Raw genomic sequence first — 21,302 nt, 5'->3', positions numbered from 1 at the left:
ACCCGCCGCTCACTGGAGGATGTGTGTTAGTGGAAAAAGTGAATTCCTCTCTTTACGGAAGATAAAATGCTGCAGTAAACACCAGAAAGCAACAAACATCAGCAATGCTTCTCTTTAGCACAATGCCAGGGTGAAAATTAACCTCTGTTGGTCTCCCAGCTTGGGCATGTCTGTGTTGGTTATTACGCAACGGCAGCATAATTTCATGCTAATGTGCAGAAAAACAGAGAAGGCCTTCCTTACATGGCTGAGCTCCACCGCGGATATCAGGCACTCGAGGTTCCGCCTCCACGATGCCTTCCAGCTGTTTACGCCCCTCGCCTCACCCCGTGAGAGCTTTTAAAGCGGTTGATTTTTGATTTGTTATCGTTTATAAATACCATCCTCTATGCCTACAATGCAGCTTTACTGTAATGTAGCTAATGCACACTCTGGTCTGTCGTCAGCGTCGTCGGGTTTTTGCTGGATCAATATGGGGAAAAACTTCAGCTCACTCTGTCCAAAGCATTTGCATGTCATTGTAATTCCTATAATAATAATAAGGGTCAATACAGTGTGCTGTGTGTGTGTGTTTGTGTCTTTTTGTACGGTTTATGAAGCTACAGCAGAGATAACATCCTCCTCTGTGTCTCCACATGTACGACCCGGTAAACATCCTCTTCTGTCTCTGTTCCTCTGGAATGTCCTGCAGCGTTTATGTTCTTGATGAGAGTGTGTGTGTGTGTGTGTGTGTATGTGTATGTGTGTGTGTGTGTGTGTGTGTGTTTAATGACGTCAGAGCTCTCACCTCTCTTTTGTGTCCACATTCCTGTTCCAACACATGTGTGGGCGGCGGTATGGGTCCCATATTACACGCCATTTTAAATCTAATTGATTTAGTTTGAGTGATCAAATCTGAGGACCTAAAAGCCCTTTGTCTTGATCTTAGTCACTCGTGCAACAGTCGTCTCATCCTGGTTACTAACCTATCATAATTCCATTTTCCTCTTCTATTTAATTGTTTTCAAGGGAAACAATGGAGGCGTCTGCCCATCACTTTTACATTAACGTAAAGACAGGATGGTGTGGACTCTGTTTATGTCCAAAGGCCGGGGTTGGTTGTCCCTTTGGGGGACAGTAAGTCAAAGGTCAGAGCTGACATCCTGCCTTCTTTTTGACCTCCACTTATTGTGCCAACCGCCACGCGAACCGGCCGTCCACTGGGAAGGCCGGTTGATTGACATGTCAATGTGTCAATCTTTAGTTCAGGTGAGAGGTCAAGCAGGATGTGCCAAACGGGGCTGAGGGCAGTGGGGTTGATCTATACAGTAAGTGTTGATCTCTGTAAATCTCTACAATGTCTTCCTGTTATTGTCCCACTGTTCCAATAAACCAGGCCCTCTTTATTGAAATTAAACTTGTTTCTCAATGGTATTTATTTATTTTTCAATGTACGGCACATCCAGCTGCAAGTCATGGACTCAGTAGGGCCTCTCATATCTCACAGGTCACGCACACGCATTCATTATTCACGTGATGTATTTATGATCGGGGAGCGATGAACGGAGGTGAGACGAGATCAAGAGATTTCTCTATTCTAGTCGGTGATTAAAGAATGATGTTGATCTGTGCACTGGATAAATTATCCGTGTGTGTGTGTGTGTGTGTGTGTGTGTGTGTGTGCGGGTTAGGGTTAGGGTTAGGGTTTTCAGGATTGTCTCTGAACTGAACCCCTTATTCTCTTATTCTTTGATCTTTATTGAATTCCAGCAGCTGCATCTATTTCTACACCATCGGTTGAACCAACAGATGAGTGCTGGAGAGAAAGGGCTGTTTCTCAAGAGTTTAAATGAAGTGTGTTTTACATTCGTCATGAGAATGTTACTGTTTGGTAGCTTTGAAGAGAGTGTATTACTTGTAGGAAACCAAAACATATTATGACAACATAACCCATGTGAATATCATTTATGTGAAATAACATCCAGTTTAAAAAAGCCATTCAAATAAACCAGGTGGTGTAGATGTACCTGAGTTCATCAGACAGAGCAGAGGTAAAGAAAGATGGAGGCAGGTAGGATTAATGAAGGAAACACATTAACGCTGTGGAAGGTTTACACGGTTGCACTTTATTAAAAGAAACAAAGAATCCCAGGAACAAATTGTGCATGTTCAAACTTGACATTACTAATTCAGCCGAGTGCTTTCTAGGAATGCAAATTAACCTGTCCTTGCCGCATAGACTGCGGATTTGGAACCGAGTTTCATAAAGAATGCAGTTATCCCTTGTGTTAAAACACATTAAGGCTGCGGTCGAAAAGTCTTGATAACAGCTGTTGGAATTGTCTAAATGCAAAGGAAAGGTGCTCCTTGAGCGGAGGATCCACTGGTCCATCCTCCAACAAAGGAAAGGTGCTCTTTGAGCGGAGGAGCCACTGGTCCATCCTTCAACAAAGGAAAGGTGCTTCTTGAGCGGAGGATCCACTGGTCCATCCTTCAACAAAGGAAAGGTGCTCCTTGAGCGGAGGATCCACTGGTCCATCCTCCAACAAAGGAAAGGTGCTCTTTGAGCGGAGGATCCACTGGTCCATCCTCCAACAAAGGAAAGGTGCTCTTTGAGCGGAGGATCCACTGGTCCATCCTCCAACAAAGGAAAGGTGCTCCTTGAGCTGAGGATCCACTGGTCCATCCTCCAACAAAGGAAAGGTGCTCCTTGAGCGGAGGATCCACTGGTCCATCCTTCAACAAAGGAAAGGTGCTCCTTGAGCGGAGGATCCACTGGTCCATCCTCCAACAAAGGAAAGGTGCTCCTTGAGCGGAGGATCCACTGGTCCATCCTTCAACAAAGGAAAGGTGCTCCTTGAGCGGAGGATCCACTGGTCCATCCTTCAACAAAGGAAAGGTGCTTCTTGAGCGGAGGATCCACTGGTCCATCCTCCAACAAAGGAAAGGTGCTCCTTGAGCGGAGGATCCACTGGTCCATCCTCCAACAAAGGAAAGGTGCTCCTTGAGCGGAGGATCCACTGGTCCATCCTCCAACAAAGGAAAGGTGCTCCTTGAGCGGAGGATCCACTGGTCCATCCTTCAACAAAGGAAAGGTGCTCCTTGAGCGGAGGATCCACTGGTCGATCCTTCAACAACGGAAAGGAGATAATGCCACCACACAATTCCTTTCTATGAATACAAACAATATGCCTATTTTATGCATTTGTTGTTATATATATTTTGAAAAGTGGTTATGAATAGACGTTAGGAGGTCTTACAGAAGACTTACACATTGCGAATGGGAAACCTGTGAGCTGTTTGAGGGCCTCTGGTTTATGCCGTAATTCACCAGGGGGCCGCCGAGGGGTTAGGAGTGCAGACATGGCAGAGAAGGAGCGATAAGGAGAGGTCTATCAATATTTATGGATGAGGAAGGGAGGTAGACATGGAGAGCGATCAGAGGAAGGTGGAGGAGGATTATGTGTGAGGGGGAGAGCAGAGGAAAGAGAGGGAAGGGAGTGAATAAACAGACAAATGGAGTCATGTCAATGTTTATGAATAGCTTCGTGGGTTAACAAATGATATTGTTATTCTGGCGTACATGCACTTTATTTCTGGTTTGAGCTCTTCCATAATTTATTTGTAGCAGCAGTTTTATCACAGCGGGGACCACCTACTGCATTTAATTTAAACACACACACACACACACACACACTTTACTTAAGCTTGGAGCCGGTTGAAACTGACCTATTTATTAACAGAGGCTGACTTCCAGAAGAATGACTTCCAGAAGAATGATATCTAAAGTTTGTCAATCTGACAACAGTTCCCTTCCTGTCCCCCTTTTTACTCCCCAGGAAATGTAATGACATACTGCATATTCCATCCAGATGTTAAGCATTTATTTACTTCAGAAGTTGTTTGGTATTGGACAAACTGATGCCTTGATGTCATCATCATTTATTTGACAAATGCGTCTCCATTACAGCATGATATATTTATGTATTTACATTTCTATAAGTTACGATTTCCAGTCGCTTTTTCTTTAACCAGTGCAGAATTTATTGTTATATATATTTTTTTTTTTTTATAGGATTTTGGTTCGAGACTTAAAGTGATTTTGGTTGTAATATACCTTTTCTAATTTTTTATTTGGTTGCTTTAAGCATTTATCCCACACAATGTGTTCAAGGACCGTTGGAAATCCGACAATCATTATGCCATCACATTCACTGACACACACACAAACACACACACACACACTCCACCACGTCGCGTTTCAGGGCCAGAATGAACGGAGCGTGGGAAGACATGTCGACACTCAGCGACCTGTCAATCACTAGGTAGCCCCGCCCTAAAACATACTCCGCTTTATGGTCTGTTTGACTCTAAATGGAGCGTAATTTACGAAATGAACATCATGCTGTATTAAAGAAGACTTGAAACTAGAAATTGAGACCATAAACTCATGTTTACAATGTTTACTCAGGGAATAAATCAGGAGAGTCATTTTCTCAAACCTGAGACACTCCTCTGGTTGTACCTGCATTCTTTCTAATGAACACTCCTCTGGTTGTACAACCAGAGGAGTGTTCATTAGAAAGAATGTTTTCACTTCTCTCTTCAGAACCGGAGGTTGCCACTTGGGAAGTACAGAGAGAATTAAACAATCCTGGATGTGAGAGCTGAAACATAGATGTGACATCCAGAGTCTTGTCCAGACCTCTGAAGACGTCTTCACTGATCTTCGTCGTTTCGTTGGTTTGGTTTGGAAAAGAGACGCGAATTCGCAATCGATAATGTCCATTTAGCCCCAGCGTGGCTACAAAAACAACAGCAGGAAGACCGCAGAAGCATCCGCCTGCCATCGTCTCCAGGGAAGACCAACACTTTTCTGTTATCAAGCTGCAGATCCTGCTGTTTATTTATTTTTTTTACAGATAACCGATTGAACAGAATTTAATTTGAAAAGAGAGTTATTATTTTAAAGTTATTTTGTTTTTCCCTTTGTGCTTTAACCGTGTGTGTGTGTGTGTGTGTGTGTTTGCCAGCATTAATCCATTTTTTACAGCAGGTCCTGACAGGGCTCACTGTTGGCTCACATACATCTCAAGCACACTTCCCCCACACACACACACACACACACATGTACACCATAATGTGCGACTGGACCTGTTTGAGGCGCACCCTTTGACCTTTGGCCTTTGGCTCAGAATCTCACCGGAGTTGTCGGGTTTAAGGACGAACGGAAGGAGAGCGGGAGAGTTTTGTCAGTTTTTGTTGGAGTTCACTTCCACAGAACTAACAACGCTCTCGCGCTCTCCTTCTGCTCACTGGCTGGCGTTGGCCCAGGTGTTGGCTCATCGCTATCACGCTCACCTGAGGTCACGGGCCATTTCACAACAAAGCAGTGACTCAGCACAGCAGAAAAATACCACTCATTGGATCCACAAATTATTATATAATGTAAATCAAATGTTGTATGAGGGGCAGGACCGGGTCGGACCATTACAACAACGAGGCAGAGAAACAATTATGGAATGTGTCTCCAAGAATCCGACTGGTGCATTCTAGTAACAGTCAGGTAGCTTTTATGCAACCTGCTTATTGCTGTGTTTTTTGGGACTGCAAAATATATCCGCTATAAATCCGCTGTCAGTCAGAAAACAATACTTTAGTTTTCCGTTTATGAAGTTTTAGGTGTTTGTACTTTCACCTCTCGTGCTCAATATGCAGTTCTTTCACAGTTTTTTCTCCGCCAAATAATAATAAAGTAATAATTAAAATAATGATTTAATGGTTTGTCCCATTAAGTGTGGTTTAATATATTCCAGCAGAAAGAGCAACCGGTGTGCACGGTTCACAGAGCAGCCCAAACAAATGCACATTTGTCTTTATTTAAAACAGATCACTCTCACAGTGTTTTCACCGGCGATGTCGCACCATGTCACGCGTTGATAATAAAAATGCGATGAAGAAGCAAAAATATCGTCACATCATCAGAGTTGGAGGAGAATGTTTTCGGACTGATTTGTCACTCTGCTCTTACACTAGTGATTTATTGTTTGAGCTGCTATAAAACCGAGAAATGGCGACACACACACACACACGCACTTAGCTTCTCCCCCAGACAACACATGTCTAGACCACTGCCCTCTCACCGCGTCAGCTCTCACAAACAAAACACACTTTTTACCGAGTCAACTCTGGCCACTTGCTACTGTCTTTGTCAGTTTTTTCAGCCGTCCGGCCGTTGAGGCTCAGATATGTTGCGCTTTCCTCTCTGAACAGGTGCATCCTGCGAGGGGGGTGGGGAGGGGATAAAACTCCTGAAAGAACAGATAGCAACTAACGGCCACAACACTGTATCGTCAGCACATCACGCTAATCAGTGTTATTCTAGTATGAATGTAAAAGTGTCCGTGTCTTTTAAACAGGACTGATATCATTGCTGTTACTGTGTTATGGTTATGGACCTGTACTTGTATATCGCTTTTCTAGTCTTACGACCACTCAAAGCGCTTTCACACTAGCCTCCTCATTGACAGTAGTCACCAGTAGTGATTCGCTACATGTCCCACTGTTCAGAAAAGATGCCAGCCAGTTAAACCATCTATTAAACACAAATATTTGCTATGTTGATGATGTTTCCGTGCCGTGCTTTGTCCATCCGGTCCATTCTCGAGAACGCAACACTTAAATGATAAAGTGATTAGAATTTGGTGGTCAAAGGTCCTTGTTATTCATACGCTAATTAAGACAATTTCACACAAACATCTGAAGTGATCAGAATTTGGCGAGACGCTAACTTCAGTTAGCATTGGCCTCTTTTACGTCACAATACAATGCAATAAACATGTTTACGCATTTGTCTTTGGTGTGTGTGTGTGTGTGTGTGTGTGTGTGTGTGTGTGTGTGTGTGTGTGCCAGCAATTTGATGTTGTCATTGCGCTGCTGTTCTAAAAAACAACATCTGTGCGCTGCTATATTTGACTGCTCCACGTGTCCAGAGGCGCTTTGTCATCGCAGTGTGTGATAGTGGACATTTAGGAGTTCGGTCATCCTACCTCTGTTTTCTCTTGAAGCAAAAGGGAGGGACATCCCTCTCTGGCTCATCCATCCTTTCTCACACTTACCACCGTACCGCTCGCTCTCGTCGTCTTGGTGTTTGCCCACCTTTTCCGTTTTGTAAACTAGGCATGAGCTATGTATCGATGTCGCAACGACAGTGGAGGAGAGTGGTTGTGGTTGTTTTTTTTTGCAGAGGAAGTGGTTTCACGGAGAGAGAGAACATACTGTGTATTTCTCAACTGCCCGTTAGACAGGAATGACTCGAAGTAGACTTCAGTGGGTGGATGGATAAGCTGTCATGAAACTCTTGAAGTATTCCTCAAGGTAGATTGACTTGACACCAAAACTACTGTCAGTATTTGGGTTAACGTAGCTAACCCCCCCCCCCCCCCCCCCCCACACACACACACACACACACACACACACACACACACACACACACACACACACACACTCCGTAGTCACCTGTGCCCCTGCTCACCTGCTCCCACTTCCCCCTGTCACTGAGTCCCCATCTAAACCAGCCCGGTTTAGATGGAGACTTTTGTTTCGTTTGTCTCCAGTTATGTTGGAGCTTCTGTACCGGTTTGCCTTTGTCCCTGCCTGATGTTTCCTCCAGCATTTATGCACTTTTTTAAAATTAAATCATTGCATTGTTTCTGCTGCTTCCTCGTTTTTGTCTGCGTTCAGGCTCCACCCTCTGTGCAACCTTCACATATTTACACATGGGCATGCTTTGTCCTCTCCTCCCCAGGGGTTCACATGGCTACTTGACTTGCCGGCCTGCCTCAGTCCGCCACTACATTTCATTTGTGTGCCAGGGAAACATTTCACTTTAAAAAAACTTTAATTCCACAACTTCCCTCTGAGGCACAGGAACACCTGGTTTGCAGCAGTAACGCCTCCGCTCCTCTGCGGTTGTTGAAGCCGTGGACGGACACGTCTTTCCTTGTAGCTTCTCACACATGCGGTGGCCTTTAAATGAGCTTGTAGTTTCCAACATGTTGGCTCGTTACACATGAATGTGTGCAAGCCAATTTTTACGGATAGTGCAGTGCAATACAAGTTAAAAAAGATAAAATGTCCATCACGTCCCCATCACCCCCCCTTTTTCATTTATATATCCTCCACAAATCACTCCACAGCTGTTAAGAAACTCAGAGATAGAGAGACACAAAACAGATGTTGAACACCCTTTCCAACATTTCATCTAGCTTATTGTTACTCCCCATTAACACAGTGGACTTTACTTTTCAGAGCTGGAGGGAGCAACACACGGATGCATATATGTAGCTTACAATGATGATAGAGGCAGATTTGCACACACATTCACACAAAAGTAGACAAACGAAGGCTCCTCATTCATAGCTAATATCCGTTTATCTTGTTTAAGTGTAACTACTGTTTCTAGCAGATTGTATGAGCTGTAACTAGCAGATACATGATATAATGCTTAAATACTTAAGTATTGTTCCAGGCAAAAAGTCAGCATTCCTCATTTGTAGACTTGTAGAGTCAATTAAAGACCGTCATTGTTGTTGTTGTTGTTGTTGTTGTTTCTTAGGTACTAGTTGTTGTTTTTTGTTGCTAGCTGACTCGTTGCTCGAGGTAGTTAGCTAGTTAGCTTGCCATGCTAATATTTGCGGCCTACATTCGATCAGATGTAAACATGGTTTAATCTTGCACCTTCGGAAGTTTAATACTTTTTACGAAAACTATTCATACGTGTCCAATTAACAAATAATGTATGAATTATATATAAAGTGTTCAGTTTGTATACAAATGTCAAAAGGGAGTCTTGGCCCTCCATGTCAGCAAATGTGTTTTTAGAAAGTTGCTAAATTACCTTTAAGTAAGTAATGAAGTATGGTGTGTTTATATATAAAAAGTTGTCTTTTACAGTATTTATCTGCTATCAAGGGACACTTAGCTCCCCACAGTTGGATTTTAAATAGGAAGAGGAAACCTTTCAAATTGAGGCAGAGCGGTTCTCAGCTGACGATGTTGTGGTTTCAAATATCTTTATAATGTGACTTGAATGTGATTTCTGTGAGAAAAGCCTTGATGACTAATGAGGGCTATTTTAAAGGCTATTGCCAGAAGAATGTTCCTTCATTATAATCACGGTGAAGAAGACGAGTGTTCATTTTCAAATGGAAATCTAAAGTCGGGCTGGAAAAGCCGAGCAGCAAGAAGTTTGTAACCCTTTGTGGTACTTTGTCTACCTGGGTTGAAGCTGACCAAACTGCAGTTGAGAGAGCATCTTCTAATTGTTAAAACAATATTATTCATCAACAACTTGTGTGAATGTGGGCAGGTCCAGTATATGTGATTCAAACTGACTAATTTCAGTTTGACTAATAAAGAAGTTCATCAGAAAACCTAAAAAACTAACTAGATACATTATTCAGTTTGATAGTGTTGGCGGACTGACATTAAAAGTCTTCTGGTATGACTAAGACGTGGTCTGGTGGTTTAAAAAAAAAAAAAAAAAAGACGTTTCAACTGCTTTCACCTTTTAGCCTTTAACTGACATTTCAACTGCTTTCATCAGACACCATCTGTTTCTCATATTAAAGCAGGCTTTCGATGAGGACAACCGGCATTATGTCATCAAAAAACACAATGAACTTCTCTAACAAACATGACCACACCGGGTGGCATGAAATGAAAAATACTGAACTCCAAATAACACCCCCTGGCTTTTTTTTTTCAGGTATCAGAGGTCAGCCTCCAATATTAAGGTGCCACTATCAGGAATGAACAGAGTCATTTGCACGCTCTCACATACAAGCTAGACACACAAGTCAGTTCCTTCCTTCCTCTGACCTAATCACAACACAAGAAGACACCGCATTAGCCAATTAAACAGACAGGGTTGATTAATCAACTAATCAATTATGTGGCATAAACTAAATTATGCTGATGTGCTCCTGATGTCTGGCTGGGCGGTTGGATGTAATTGTTTTTTGGTGGGACATTCATTTGACAGAGCGAGCAGGATACATAGTGAATTATGGGTAATTACAGGGGGGGGGGGGGGGGGGGGGGGGGTAAACAATGTTACAATTTAATCACATGACGTGTGCTTTCGACATTACAGGTTTGTCGGACTGACTCAACACTTTGGTCCCGCTATCCCATAATGGACGCAGTTCGATGGGTGGTGTGAGCTTAGAAAGGGGGCATCATTGATGGAGGACATTATTTTACTTATATAACACATAATAATAATAATAATAATAATAATAATAATAATAATAATAATAATAATAATAATAATAATACACAAGATACAACACATGGAATAATAAATTATTATTTTGTGGCCATTTTTGTGTCATATTATCGCCATATTACGGGGTTTATTTACAGATTGAGCAGACATAAAGCGTTGGCATACATTTGGCGTCTGGCTAGTTTGGTTAGACGACAACTTGCCCGAGGAAGTATTAAGAGGTATTAGCTACTTTACGTTTCCCAAATATCTACAGTGGAAGTTGTGAGTGCAAAGTAGTGTGACCCATCAGAATGAAAATGAGACCCGGGTGGAAAAATAGCAGAATTTCAAAAAGTTACTAAATCAAGGCTACAACGGGAAAATACGATGTCTCGCATTCAAATGTAAAATGCTCTCAAAATTAAAGATGCTCGTTATTTGTGCTCTTTTAGCGGTCTGCGGCTAAACGTGTGATGGATTCCTGCTCTCACTGTGTGGGACAGCAATCGGCTGGTACCAAAGAAAAAGGTCTGCGTCTGTGGTCATGTGGCTTCTGCCGATTGTCGTATTATAACTCTTTTAGTTAGTTTTTTTAAATATCATTTGACAATACCCATTAATATACGTATGTATGATCACGAAACTGCAGGCTGCAGGCAAAACAAAGCTCGGATCACACAAGACAATTCCTTTGTGCAGACACAGCCTGTGATTTTCAAAGGGCCCCAAAGGCTGATGTGGTTAATACTTACCCTCCATTCATCGGCCTACTTAGCTTAAACCACAGAAAATGTTGAGTTCCGACACATACATGACGGAAAACACGCGGCATGAGGAGTATGTGTGTGTGTTTCTGTGTGCGAGGGGGGATTCCTCAAGCCAGTCTTAGAGAAACTGAAATACACACTTCTTTTTGAAATACACGCCGCATCTGGAACCCATCTCCAAACTGTGTGTGTGTGTGTGTGTGTGTTTGTGTGAAAAGGGTTACAAAGGGTTACAAAGCAGGTCGGACAGCAAATATACGGTGGATGAGATGTTTATTTACAGCCATAAAACACACACACGTAGACATTCAGTGCATTCAGTTCCATCTACAGTGCTTTATAATTACAGAGTAGACGACATCTAGGTAGGGAGCATTCTGGTTTGACACCACATTTTAGTTCTGTCTGTGACGCAAGCTAACACCTATTGTAGGCACATGGACGCACCAGCATGAACCTGGGAATATTTGTAATAACAGAACGCTCGCGTGAGGTGCGAGACTCACGCATGACAACCGCAGGAAGCAGTAAGACGCCGTTATAAACAACGAAATGTTTTCATGCCAACCTCGGAACCAACAGCGGACAAGTGGGGCCAATAAACCGCTGTTCTCACAACACACACACACACACACACACACACACACACTTGCACACGCACACACACACTTTCTCACACACCCATGACACCTTCAAATTAAGGGTCGCAGCCCCAAAGTTTACCTGACACATTTTCTGATCGCTGAGAACTTCATTTCTTTTCTTTTTTCTCCCAGTTTTAAAACATACAAGGTCCAATCTCTTTCAATTTGAACTGGACCCATGCTGCCGTAACCAGTCACACAAATATATATATATATTTTTTTTGAGAGAGAGATTTGTGAGAAAGATCCTGCAAACAAATCTGCAGCAGCATATTCTCTTCTCTGTTTGAATTTCCAAGGAAGAGATGCTGTAAAAGTTGCAATTGAACCCGGAATGAATCCACCATGTAACAAACCTTAGGTTGAGTAAATGACATCATTATATTGTGATACATTGGTGGGTGTGGCAGCAAACCAGTGGTGTCTCATCATGCTTCAACATGTTTTCAGTGATCAATCATCACCAAATCACCAAATCATGACCTTTTCCATTTGTGCTATTACCTGCACTCTTAGATGGACGTCCTTAGTCCCACGTGAGTAATGGGCCCCTGGACGCACATTGGAAATACCATTTCAAGATTTCCGCTAGTAAAACCAACGCAGTTCGAATGGCACTTCCGCCGTAAAGTGGATGAGTAAGAATAAAGGGTGCTCGTCTCATAGTTTCCAAAAAACTTTTAGGTTACGTGACAGAAAGAAAAGTCAAAAATGACTGCTGGAAAAAAACAAAAAACATTGTCATTTTTTATAGGTGAACAGGCTCGATACTCGGACCATGTTTTAGTTTGTGGGTCCCTGTCACCTCTAAGTACAGAACAAGCTTTATTCTTTGAAAGGTGCTGTGAAAGAGAGCATTTCAGCAGGGCTGGCAACTCGCAGCTAACGGCGCTAACAGTGCAAACTATGACTTAAGTGCTGACGGAGCTAACAGCATGAGGCGGAGCTGGAGGGTGGGTGCTACGCTTCCGCGACCACCGCAGTAGCGCAGGGCACAGCCATGAGCTAGCCAGTGGGGCACGCTCACATGCACTAACATGCAGTGAAAACAGGTGCGGCTATGTCAACAGAGGGTATGACTTCATTCTCTAGATATTACTCGACTATATCTTCACATAACAAACCGTTTGCTGAATCCTGTATATTGCACCTTTTAATCATAATTAACATCTAGAGAGCCTGACCTGTTTAAAGTATTGTGATCAAATCATTTTTTAAATGTGTTCATTTGTTTGCTCTTTAAAAAGTTCCACCGTTTGCTACAATTGGGTGCCATCATTCATTATATATTTTATATGTGAAAACATTTGTTCTTTGCTGTATACAGTATATATATATATATATTTATATAGCATAACTGTTTATATAATATTGTTAATATTTAATATGATATGCTAATGCTGTACATGTATAAATGAAAAGTACATCCTCAACAGAACCATAACTGTGTTCATCACTCCCTCCTTGGGGGAAGCTTTCTTGTACACCAAAAAGTGTCTCCAGGCTTCTCGCCCTTTGACCTTTCCAGCAGGGATCTGGAAAGGCGTGCAAGGGGAAAAGTTTCCAAAGCAGACCAGTGGTTGAAAAGTTCAGAGGTGATGAGCTAATGTTCCAAAGATCAAGAGAAGAATCATGCTCCGAAAATTTCAAATCAAATATTTTAGTTCACTTGTGTGAATGTCATATCGTGGTATGCTTTTCTTTTTTTCTAAATGCATCGCTTCGCTTACCTGTTGCACAAATCCGTCCTTCTAGAATTCTGTCCCCTTTATTTTAACATGAACGTGTATCCCACCAAACTATTGTCTCACATGACCATCATGATCCCCATTGGTCGGAATGTGCTCATCCTGGAGCTAAACATTAGTGGCTGAGGTTGTGGTTGACCCCGTTGATGGGTGATCCACTCTGATGATTTGTGCTCTCTATGCCCATCATCAGATGGGCATAGAGAGCACAAATCAATAACCTTAATCATAGAATTTAATCTCTTAATTAGACATGGTGTAATTCTGAATGTCTCTAAGCCTACCGTGCTGGTCCTTCTAATACTTAATCTATTTGATTAACAGGGGTGGGGGGAGGCTCTGCTTTCTAATCAGTTTCTGCGATTGCTAATGGCCACTGTCGGTCGACACGTAAGAATCCTTCTTTCTCCTCGCAAGAACACTTTATGATGGTTTCTAAACAACATGTCGATGTCAGTGCTCCAGTTTGAGTCAGAGAAGGCCTCATGTTGCTGGCTTTTTCTCCAACCGTTTGAAAACAACACAGGCAAAAGCACTCGCACGAGAATGAAGTCTCTTATTTCGTCCCGCTCCAATCAGCAGCTTCTTTTTTTTTTTTTTACTTTTCTTTTTTTATTAACACAAAGATACATGCAGCAAAGGAGGCAAGATGTCGAGTTTTCACAATATGAAGATGCAGGCAGCCACCAGCTGGAAGGAGTGGTTCAAATGTTTGTAAGTTAGACAGAGAGGGCCATTATCTGATGGAAATACATTCATAAACTAGATAAGAAACACCACCATGGGAAGGATGCCTCTCTGCTTCCAACCAGTGCGCCATCCAATAAATACATGCAGGCATGAAATAACCAAAGCGCAGTTATGGTCATAGAGTTTCCACAGAATGGAAATGCTCGTTTTCCTCCAGCGTCGGGCGGGACAGTTCAAGGTTGCCGGGGTTATGCTCTTTGGCAATGGATGATCTAAAGATGGAGCCCCTGAACGTTTCCAGGGGCGGCCGGCAAAACGAGGCCCAGCAGAAGTGCAGTACGCTGGGGGAGAGGAGTATAAAGACCCAGGGGTCAATGATGGAGTTGATGGAGATGAAGCGCAGGGCCTTCAGGTCCTCTAGGTGGGACTCCTCCAGGTTCTTCGTCATGGAGTTGATGTAAACCCGGATCTGAAAGGTGGACAGAGAGCGAAGGAATAAAATGAGCTGGGTTTTGCCTTTGCGTAGCAGAACAATCAAATGTAGAACGTAATTTTGGTAATAAACGCCCGTCTTGTGAAATGACAAATATGTGCAGCCTTCAACCGTCCTCCAAGCAAATTAGATGGAGCTAAAGGCAAGATAATAAACGTCATTCCACCTCACTGTGGTACACACACATTGCTGTGAGTCGCTGACCTTTTTGGAAATGGCAACCGCCGTTGAGTAGCTGATTTCATTCATTGCTTCCTGTCTGTGTGTGTGCGGACATATTTTTTTGTTTAGCCGTGGCTCGGTCGTGAAACCCAGCTCACGTGGTGAGCGCGTTTTTTTCTTGTCCTCTCCCAGCACCGGCAGGAAGCGTAATAAAAGTGTGTAACCGGGGTGGATGCACAAGTTTAATTTTCAAAAACATATTTACACTTGTGTGCTGAGTCACAGGCGAAAATCTCCCCCACGGCTGTTTCTCATGATGTGAGAGCCTGTTCCACATACATCCACATTTCAAAAGAGGCATGCTTGTCTGTTCCCCACACGCCAGTAACTCTTGAAGAATTTGATGGTTGGCACGGTAGTTTGATTTCCACGAAGACCCGCCCCGCCCTCTGATTGGCTAGCACTCTTGGCCGTCTCTGTTTTTGTTAAGTCAATGATTTCAACTCATTAAGATGGCCGCCTTCATATAGAACTGCAATGTCCTGATTATGGGTTCAAATGTATTTTCTTTATTTTGCTATGCACACAATGTCCTCAAAATCAGTGTAGTTGGAACTGCAGCATTTAAATTCAATGACTTTGTTCCAATTTGATCCTTTTTATGTATCCTGTCTGTCTCGCCGCCTCTCAAACAACGCGTCTCTTTTTCTGTGCCAAAAGGCTAAATATTTAATGCAATCAAAGATAACCGGCAATGTAATATAACTTTACTGTGTGTGTGTGTGTGTGTGTGTGTGTGTGTGTGTGTGTGTGTGTGTGTGTGTGTGTGTGTTAGAATGCTTGAATGTGCAGCCTTGGCATGCATGTGACCACAAAGCAAATATAAAACATCTATAAAAATCAATACCAAGTGAAATACGAGCTCCTGGCGCTGTGCCTGTCGAGCTTCCTGTAGCTGATATACATATTCACTTATCCTGGCTCTACCAGATAGTTTTATGTCTGTGTATTGTGTTTAAAGCCAGTATTGTTGCACAGTTGCGTATTAAGATCAGGCTGCAGTAATATTAATTTGTTTCGTACTATTTGGAGAAAAAAGATTCCCGTATTGTTTCCGACGCGTGTGTCCCAAAAATCATAATAAATAAATAAAAGATTCACAACATGTTTTTATCTCCCGGAATGTTTTGCTTCGATCGATATTCGTGGGCGTTTAAGCCTTTCAAAAACAACTTTTTTGCAAGTCAAAGAGTTCTGGCTTGCCGCACACACAAAGAGAGGCTACACACTGATGACTTTTATGTAGGGAACAAAAACGACGTTCTGTGCAGCCCTACTTTATTCTGTGAGACTCTGAAGCCATTGAACTGCAGCAAGTGGTCGGAACACTATTCTAAAGTGTTGAGCGACGCTTTTCTCTCCCCACCAACTCAATTTACAGACGCGTCTGCTGTAAACGTCCACTGATGTCCTCCAGTATATAATGCCCTGCTCAAGACATCCATGGACCAACAGATAAACACAGAAAATATGACATGACTTTTTTCACTTTCATCTAGATGGTAAGGAAAGGCACCGTAAACATTAGGGTGGATGACTCCCCCCCCCCCTCCCCTCGGCATAATCACATAATGTACGCTTTGAATGAAATATGGTGAAAGGTTTTCTCCGTCTTCCTGCAGGGCAACAGATGGAGACGCTCATGTGGCCATTCGGTGGAAATCTGACTCCCAGTATAAGAAGAATTATTATATGGTGAAAGCTCTGGTTACTGTCACTGAATGTCTGATGAATAGAAAGGGATTCTCCTTGTTTTCTAATGTAAGGAAATAGAATCTATAATAATATTGAATATAGTCTCTATTTTTTTGAGAGGATTCACTAGAAGGCAGGTTGTGTGATAAAGGGCTTCCCCCTTTTTCATTAAGTTCACATATTCTTGGCGGTCTGTCCATTTACAACATTCATATTTTAGAGAAAACATCATGTTGATACTTTTGAAGTGGAAAATGCCATTTAAGAAAACGCCACGTGAAGCTTTTCCTAAAAATGCTTTTGAAAAGGCAGTGGAGGAAAAAGCTAATTACATCCGACCCTGACTTACTAACACAACAGTGATTACGCCTCTTATATTCCAGAGACCTTGAAGGGCGTTGTGGCATAATAAGGAGGCTTGGTGCAAATGTGCTAGTCCTCATATAATCCATTAAAAACCACCACAGGCCGCTCCCACTCATAAATGTAATGAAAAAGACCTCCACACGTTTTTTTAAGTGATAAAATATACGTAATTTAGTGTGACTACGTTGAGACTCGACAGAGCTTTACAGTAACAACACAGAGGTCATTAAGTAGTGTGTGGTCATTATTTGGGATGTTGCGGATGCTATTAAATCCAGTGTGGGGCAGCAGAGTGTGGCAATCATCGCAGAAATGAAGGTTGTGTGACTACATTTCCAGGCAGCAGCGCTCAGATGGCACTTTCATTTAGCGCTCCCGTGTTGAAGTGCACAACATCATATGCTGCCGGGAGAGTTATTGATTTAACCCTTGAAATCCAAAAGGGACAATTTGTGAACCAGGGTGGTGACAGGCTGGTGGTCCAGGAGTCCTACTGAGACCACAACATGGCTGATCAGTGGATGATGAGTCAGTCGTTGGTTAAATTTGTGCTTTGGACCACCCATCTATTCATCCACCCATCTACCCATCGCTCAAATCAATCCATCCACCCTTCAATCATCCATCCATCCACCTCTGCTCCAGACTTCATGACATCACAAGTTTGTGACTTCTCAGGTTTCAGGTTTTGAGAGCGAGTAACTCAAGTTCACCAATATTGATCGAACTATCTTAAGCCATGGAAATAACATAAAGGAATTACTAATGTAAGAGTTGTTCCCCTTTAAGGCTGTTTGCAACCAGGGCATATGAAAAGGTTACTGTTGTAGAATCCTGAGACAGACCCTCGTCCTAATTGCTTCCTGATGACATAACTGATCAAATCCCGGATTCTTCACAGGACATTCACAATTATGTATCGTCCTTGTTAATGATAAGATTGCTCCCTTCACTACTTTATAAGCATGTTGTTTTCTTTATGAAAATACAGGATATTTACAGAATATATATCAGATTCTCTTATCTAGTTTCTCTATTGACTTTCATCACTGAATAATGGATCGAAACCACCACAGTGGCACCTTATGGAAAAGTCAATAAAAAAAGTCAGATCTCAGTTATTCTACACTACACTTTCATGATATCAATGGATGAATATCAGAATAAGCAGCTGAGTCCGACATGCTGTGGAACGGCACCGATGCAGAGTTTCCTGTCTACAACTTGGCCGCATATAGATAAGTATGTGGAGCCCATTGTATGTGGGGGACATTTTGCCATATGTCTGAGAAAGATTGTGGTCGCGTTTCAGTGGCGGACTGGTGGTATTAAAGCGGAAGCTGACAAAAAGAGATATGTTGTCATGTGCAGTAGCTAGTTTCCCTCGATAAATGGATACATCCTAAAATGAAAGAGCTACAGTCGGTATTGTCCACGACATGTTTCAGATTCTCTGAAATGCACACAATATTCACATTCCAGTAATCGACCTGGTCCCCTTAACTTGCCTAAAAAAAGAAAAGCTGTACACCAGTGTGTATTTTCACAGAATGTGTAAAAGCATGCAAGTCACTCTTACCACCAAGGGCAGTGTGCAGATGATGAAGATGATGGTCATGAAGACCAACAGGATGAGATGCTCCACCTCCTCGGCCATGGACATCGTCCTGCGCTCGCCGTTGGACCTGACGGCCGCAGTCACCGATCCGCCGTTCCTCCTCCGCCGCCGGTACATCCGGAACAGCTGGTACACCACGAAGCCGTTGCACGCCACTGTGGCCAGCACCAGCACCAGCATGAGAGTGGCGTACAGGTTGGCGTAGACCCGGTCCTCCCTGAACTGGGGGTTCATGTCAATGAAGCACCACGTCCCGGGGCAGTATTGTACATAATTACCGAACCCGACGAAGGGGAGGAGACAGAATAACGTGCACAGCAGAAGCACCACGGGGATCGTGATGTAGGCGCATTTCTTGGTGACATGCTGGTTGTACAGGTAAGGGTACCCGATGGCGAAGCACCTCTCGAGCGCCATTGAGAAGAGCAGCGACATGGTGGCCAGGCTGAAGAAGGTCATGCTGAGACCGAAGTACGCGCAGACGCCGTGAGACTTGGGCGCCATCCCCACTAAGGTCATGTTCAGCGAGTAGGACATCTGCACCAGCGGGCTGATTAGGCAGGTGCCCGCCAGGTCGGTGACCACCAGCGCCGTGATGAGGACGTGGAACAGCGAACGCCGCCACATGTTCCCGGCCCTCCTGTCTCTGCGCCGCCGGATTTCCAGGATCACCAGGGCGGCCACGTTGCCGAAGAAGCCCGCGGCGAACATGATGGCACTGATCAGCGGGCTCTCGCTGGTGTCGATGTGGAGCTCGCTGTGGCACAGGTTGAAGTCTTGAACCATCGCGTGGCTGAAAACTGACTGGGATTGTGAATTAGAAAAAAGATGTTGCCTTCTTCCCCCAACAAAAAAAAAGAGTCAAAAAAGCGTCCTTAAAAAGTAGTCTGCAGCCATCCTGGTGAAACAGAAAGGAAGGAAGAACAACTGGGATTTAGAGCTGGAGCAACCATCAGTTGGTCAGCACAAGATGAATCGGCAAATAGTTCCATATTTACAACGTAGTGTTTAGTTGCAGTCCGAGTGGCATTAGCAACCAGAAAGCGTTGACACATAACTTTTAATGTTTACTGTTTTGTCAAACATTCTCACTGCTTCCTTTCAAATCCAAATTTAAGAAACCAAAGTTTCCCAAATTGATCTGGCAGCCGTGGCCGCCCATCTTTCACCGAACACAAGATGCTTGGCAACAGCGTTTGTTTACGTTCCCGGGCAGATGTTCCATAATTTTTTTCATAATCTGGCCCTCAGACTGTTTTCATTACATGTCAACAATGTCGATACACGCTCCACATGCTTTTCATGTCTTTGTCTAACTCAAGTGATCCCACACAGAAACATAAAAAAGGAGCATTTTGAACTGTGCTCCAGTGTGAGTGTGAAACCCAACGTGCTTCCTCTTCGGTCTCACCCATTAACAGACATCAGCTGACAGGCAAGAATTGGAAAGCTGCAGTCCAAGTTTTCACATGCGATTTCTGCTCAAATTTGTAGTTGAGATCTTACTCATAAAACAATACACATCCGATCTGCTCCACTGGCATGTGTGTGCCTTCACTTTCACCGTGCGTGTGTGTGCGTATGCGTGTGTGTGTGCGTGTGTGTGTGTGTGTGTGTGTAGTGGATCAAACAAGTGACTCACCTACTGCTCAGACCGACGTGTCTGGTGATGCCTGGTAAAGTTTAAGTGTTGCCAAAAGTCACAGATTCGGTCCTTTAAAAAAAAAAAAGCATAATTCAAAAATACCACTGTTCTATTGGCGGATAGGAGAGCTCTGAGACGACGGAGCAACGCAACTGGATGTCAAAGGTGTACAATTTGTGCCGAATGGAAGATCCACTACATACTTATACCGATTCTCTGAGCGCGTGCGCGTGATTCAGTCAGAAAGCAAAGTGTAAGTTACTTACATATGTGCTCAACGGAGTTTTTGCCTCAAGGTCGCTCCGAATGAGGACAACCCGCGCCAGGCAACGACTGTCACCCACGCGGGGGAACCGGGTGGAACGCACCCGAGCAAAGAAGTTCTCATCTATTTTACAACCTGCCTCCCCCCCCCCGCACCCCCTACGCGGGCGGCGTAGACCACGTCCGCGTCCGTGTTTCTCAGTCCGCGTCCGTGTATCCCGAGGTGTCCTTTGTTTCACTGATGAAGCCGCTCCGGTTTAAAGCAAACACAAGGTGACGCGTAGAGAGGGCGAGGCGCGCGCCACTGTGGGGAGGTATGGATGCATTAGCTCGGGGTACACGGTGGATGCGGTGACGTCACGCGGATGGGTATACACCCACGCGGTGCGCACAGCTGAGAGGCTGAGAGAGCCGGTGTTGTAGCTGAAAAGGTGCCATTAGGAATTATAGGTTCATCTTTTTTTTTTTGCAATTTCAGGAATATTGAATAATTTCCCAATTTTAAATAATTGACACCTGGCTTCGAAGACTACGCTGTAAACCCGAACGGCCAAAGTAATTAAATAGATTAAGTAGTGTATACTCAAAGTTTTAGAAAAAGTTTCTACTAACTTAATTATGTCAAGTTGGTGTAACATGTTCTTCCTTTTTGAGTAACTTTAACTAAGAATGTTTGATTAAATGGAACTATTTTGTGTATAAGTAAGCATAACTTAAAAACATAACTTAAGTACAACTTAATATAATTAAGTAATTACATGATAAGAAAGTCCTTTTATTTATATTGTTTAAAATAGGGATGATTTAAAAATAAACCTAATTTATATAGAACATGCTAAAATACAATAAAATCTCCATGTAAAATCGATGATAACAAATAAATTGCAATCATAGCCTA

At 43.2% G+C, this 21,302-nt stretch overlaps 1 protein-coding gene and 1 long non-coding RNA gene across 4 annotated transcripts; both read right to left on the bottom strand.

Moving 5' to 3' along the window:
* Positions 1-2,084: 2,084 nt before the first annotated feature.
* LOC117745675 lies at positions 2,085-7,251 on the bottom strand. Its single transcript, XR_004611258.1, has 3 exons — positions 7,029-7,251; positions 3,251-3,371; positions 2,085-3,107 (listed from the first exon to the last, which is right to left on the bottom strand). It is a non-coding gene; the product is annotated as an uncharacterized LOC117745675 (long non-coding RNA).
* A 4,069-nt stretch (positions 7,252-11,320) lies between these two features.
* On the bottom strand, positions 11,321-20,755 carry ptger2a (prostaglandin E receptor 2a (subtype EP2)). 3 transcript variants are annotated; one of them, XM_034553757.1, is made up of 4 exons: positions 20,407-20,755; positions 20,138-20,209; positions 18,457-19,393; positions 11,321-14,570 (listed from the first exon to the last, which is right to left on the bottom strand). In XM_034553757.1, the coding sequence occupies exons 3-4, from the start codon at positions 19,279-19,281 to the stop codon at positions 14,277-14,279; spliced, it is 1,119 nt and encodes a 372-aa protein (XP_034409648.1). In that variant the 5' UTR covers positions 19,282-19,393; positions 20,138-20,209; positions 20,407-20,755; the 3' UTR covers positions 11,321-14,276. The 3 variants fall into 3 exon arrangements, with proteins under 3 accessions (XP_034409648.1, XP_034409658.1, XP_034409666.1); XM_034553767.1 differs by lacking the exon at positions 20,138-20,209; XM_034553775.1 differs by lacking the exon at positions 20,407-20,755 and having other exon boundaries at positions 19,907-20,146.
* Between the last annotated feature and the right edge of the window lie 547 nt (positions 20,756-21,302).

The sequence above is a fragment of the Cyclopterus lumpus genome, chromosome 2 (genome assembly GCF_009769545.1).
Source record: "Cyclopterus lumpus isolate fCycLum1 chromosome 2, fCycLum1.pri, whole genome shotgun sequence".
NCBI lineage: Eukaryota > Metazoa > Chordata > Actinopteri > Perciformes > Cyclopteridae > Cyclopterus > Cyclopterus lumpus.
This window is presented reverse-complemented; position numbering and strand designations above follow the sequence as displayed.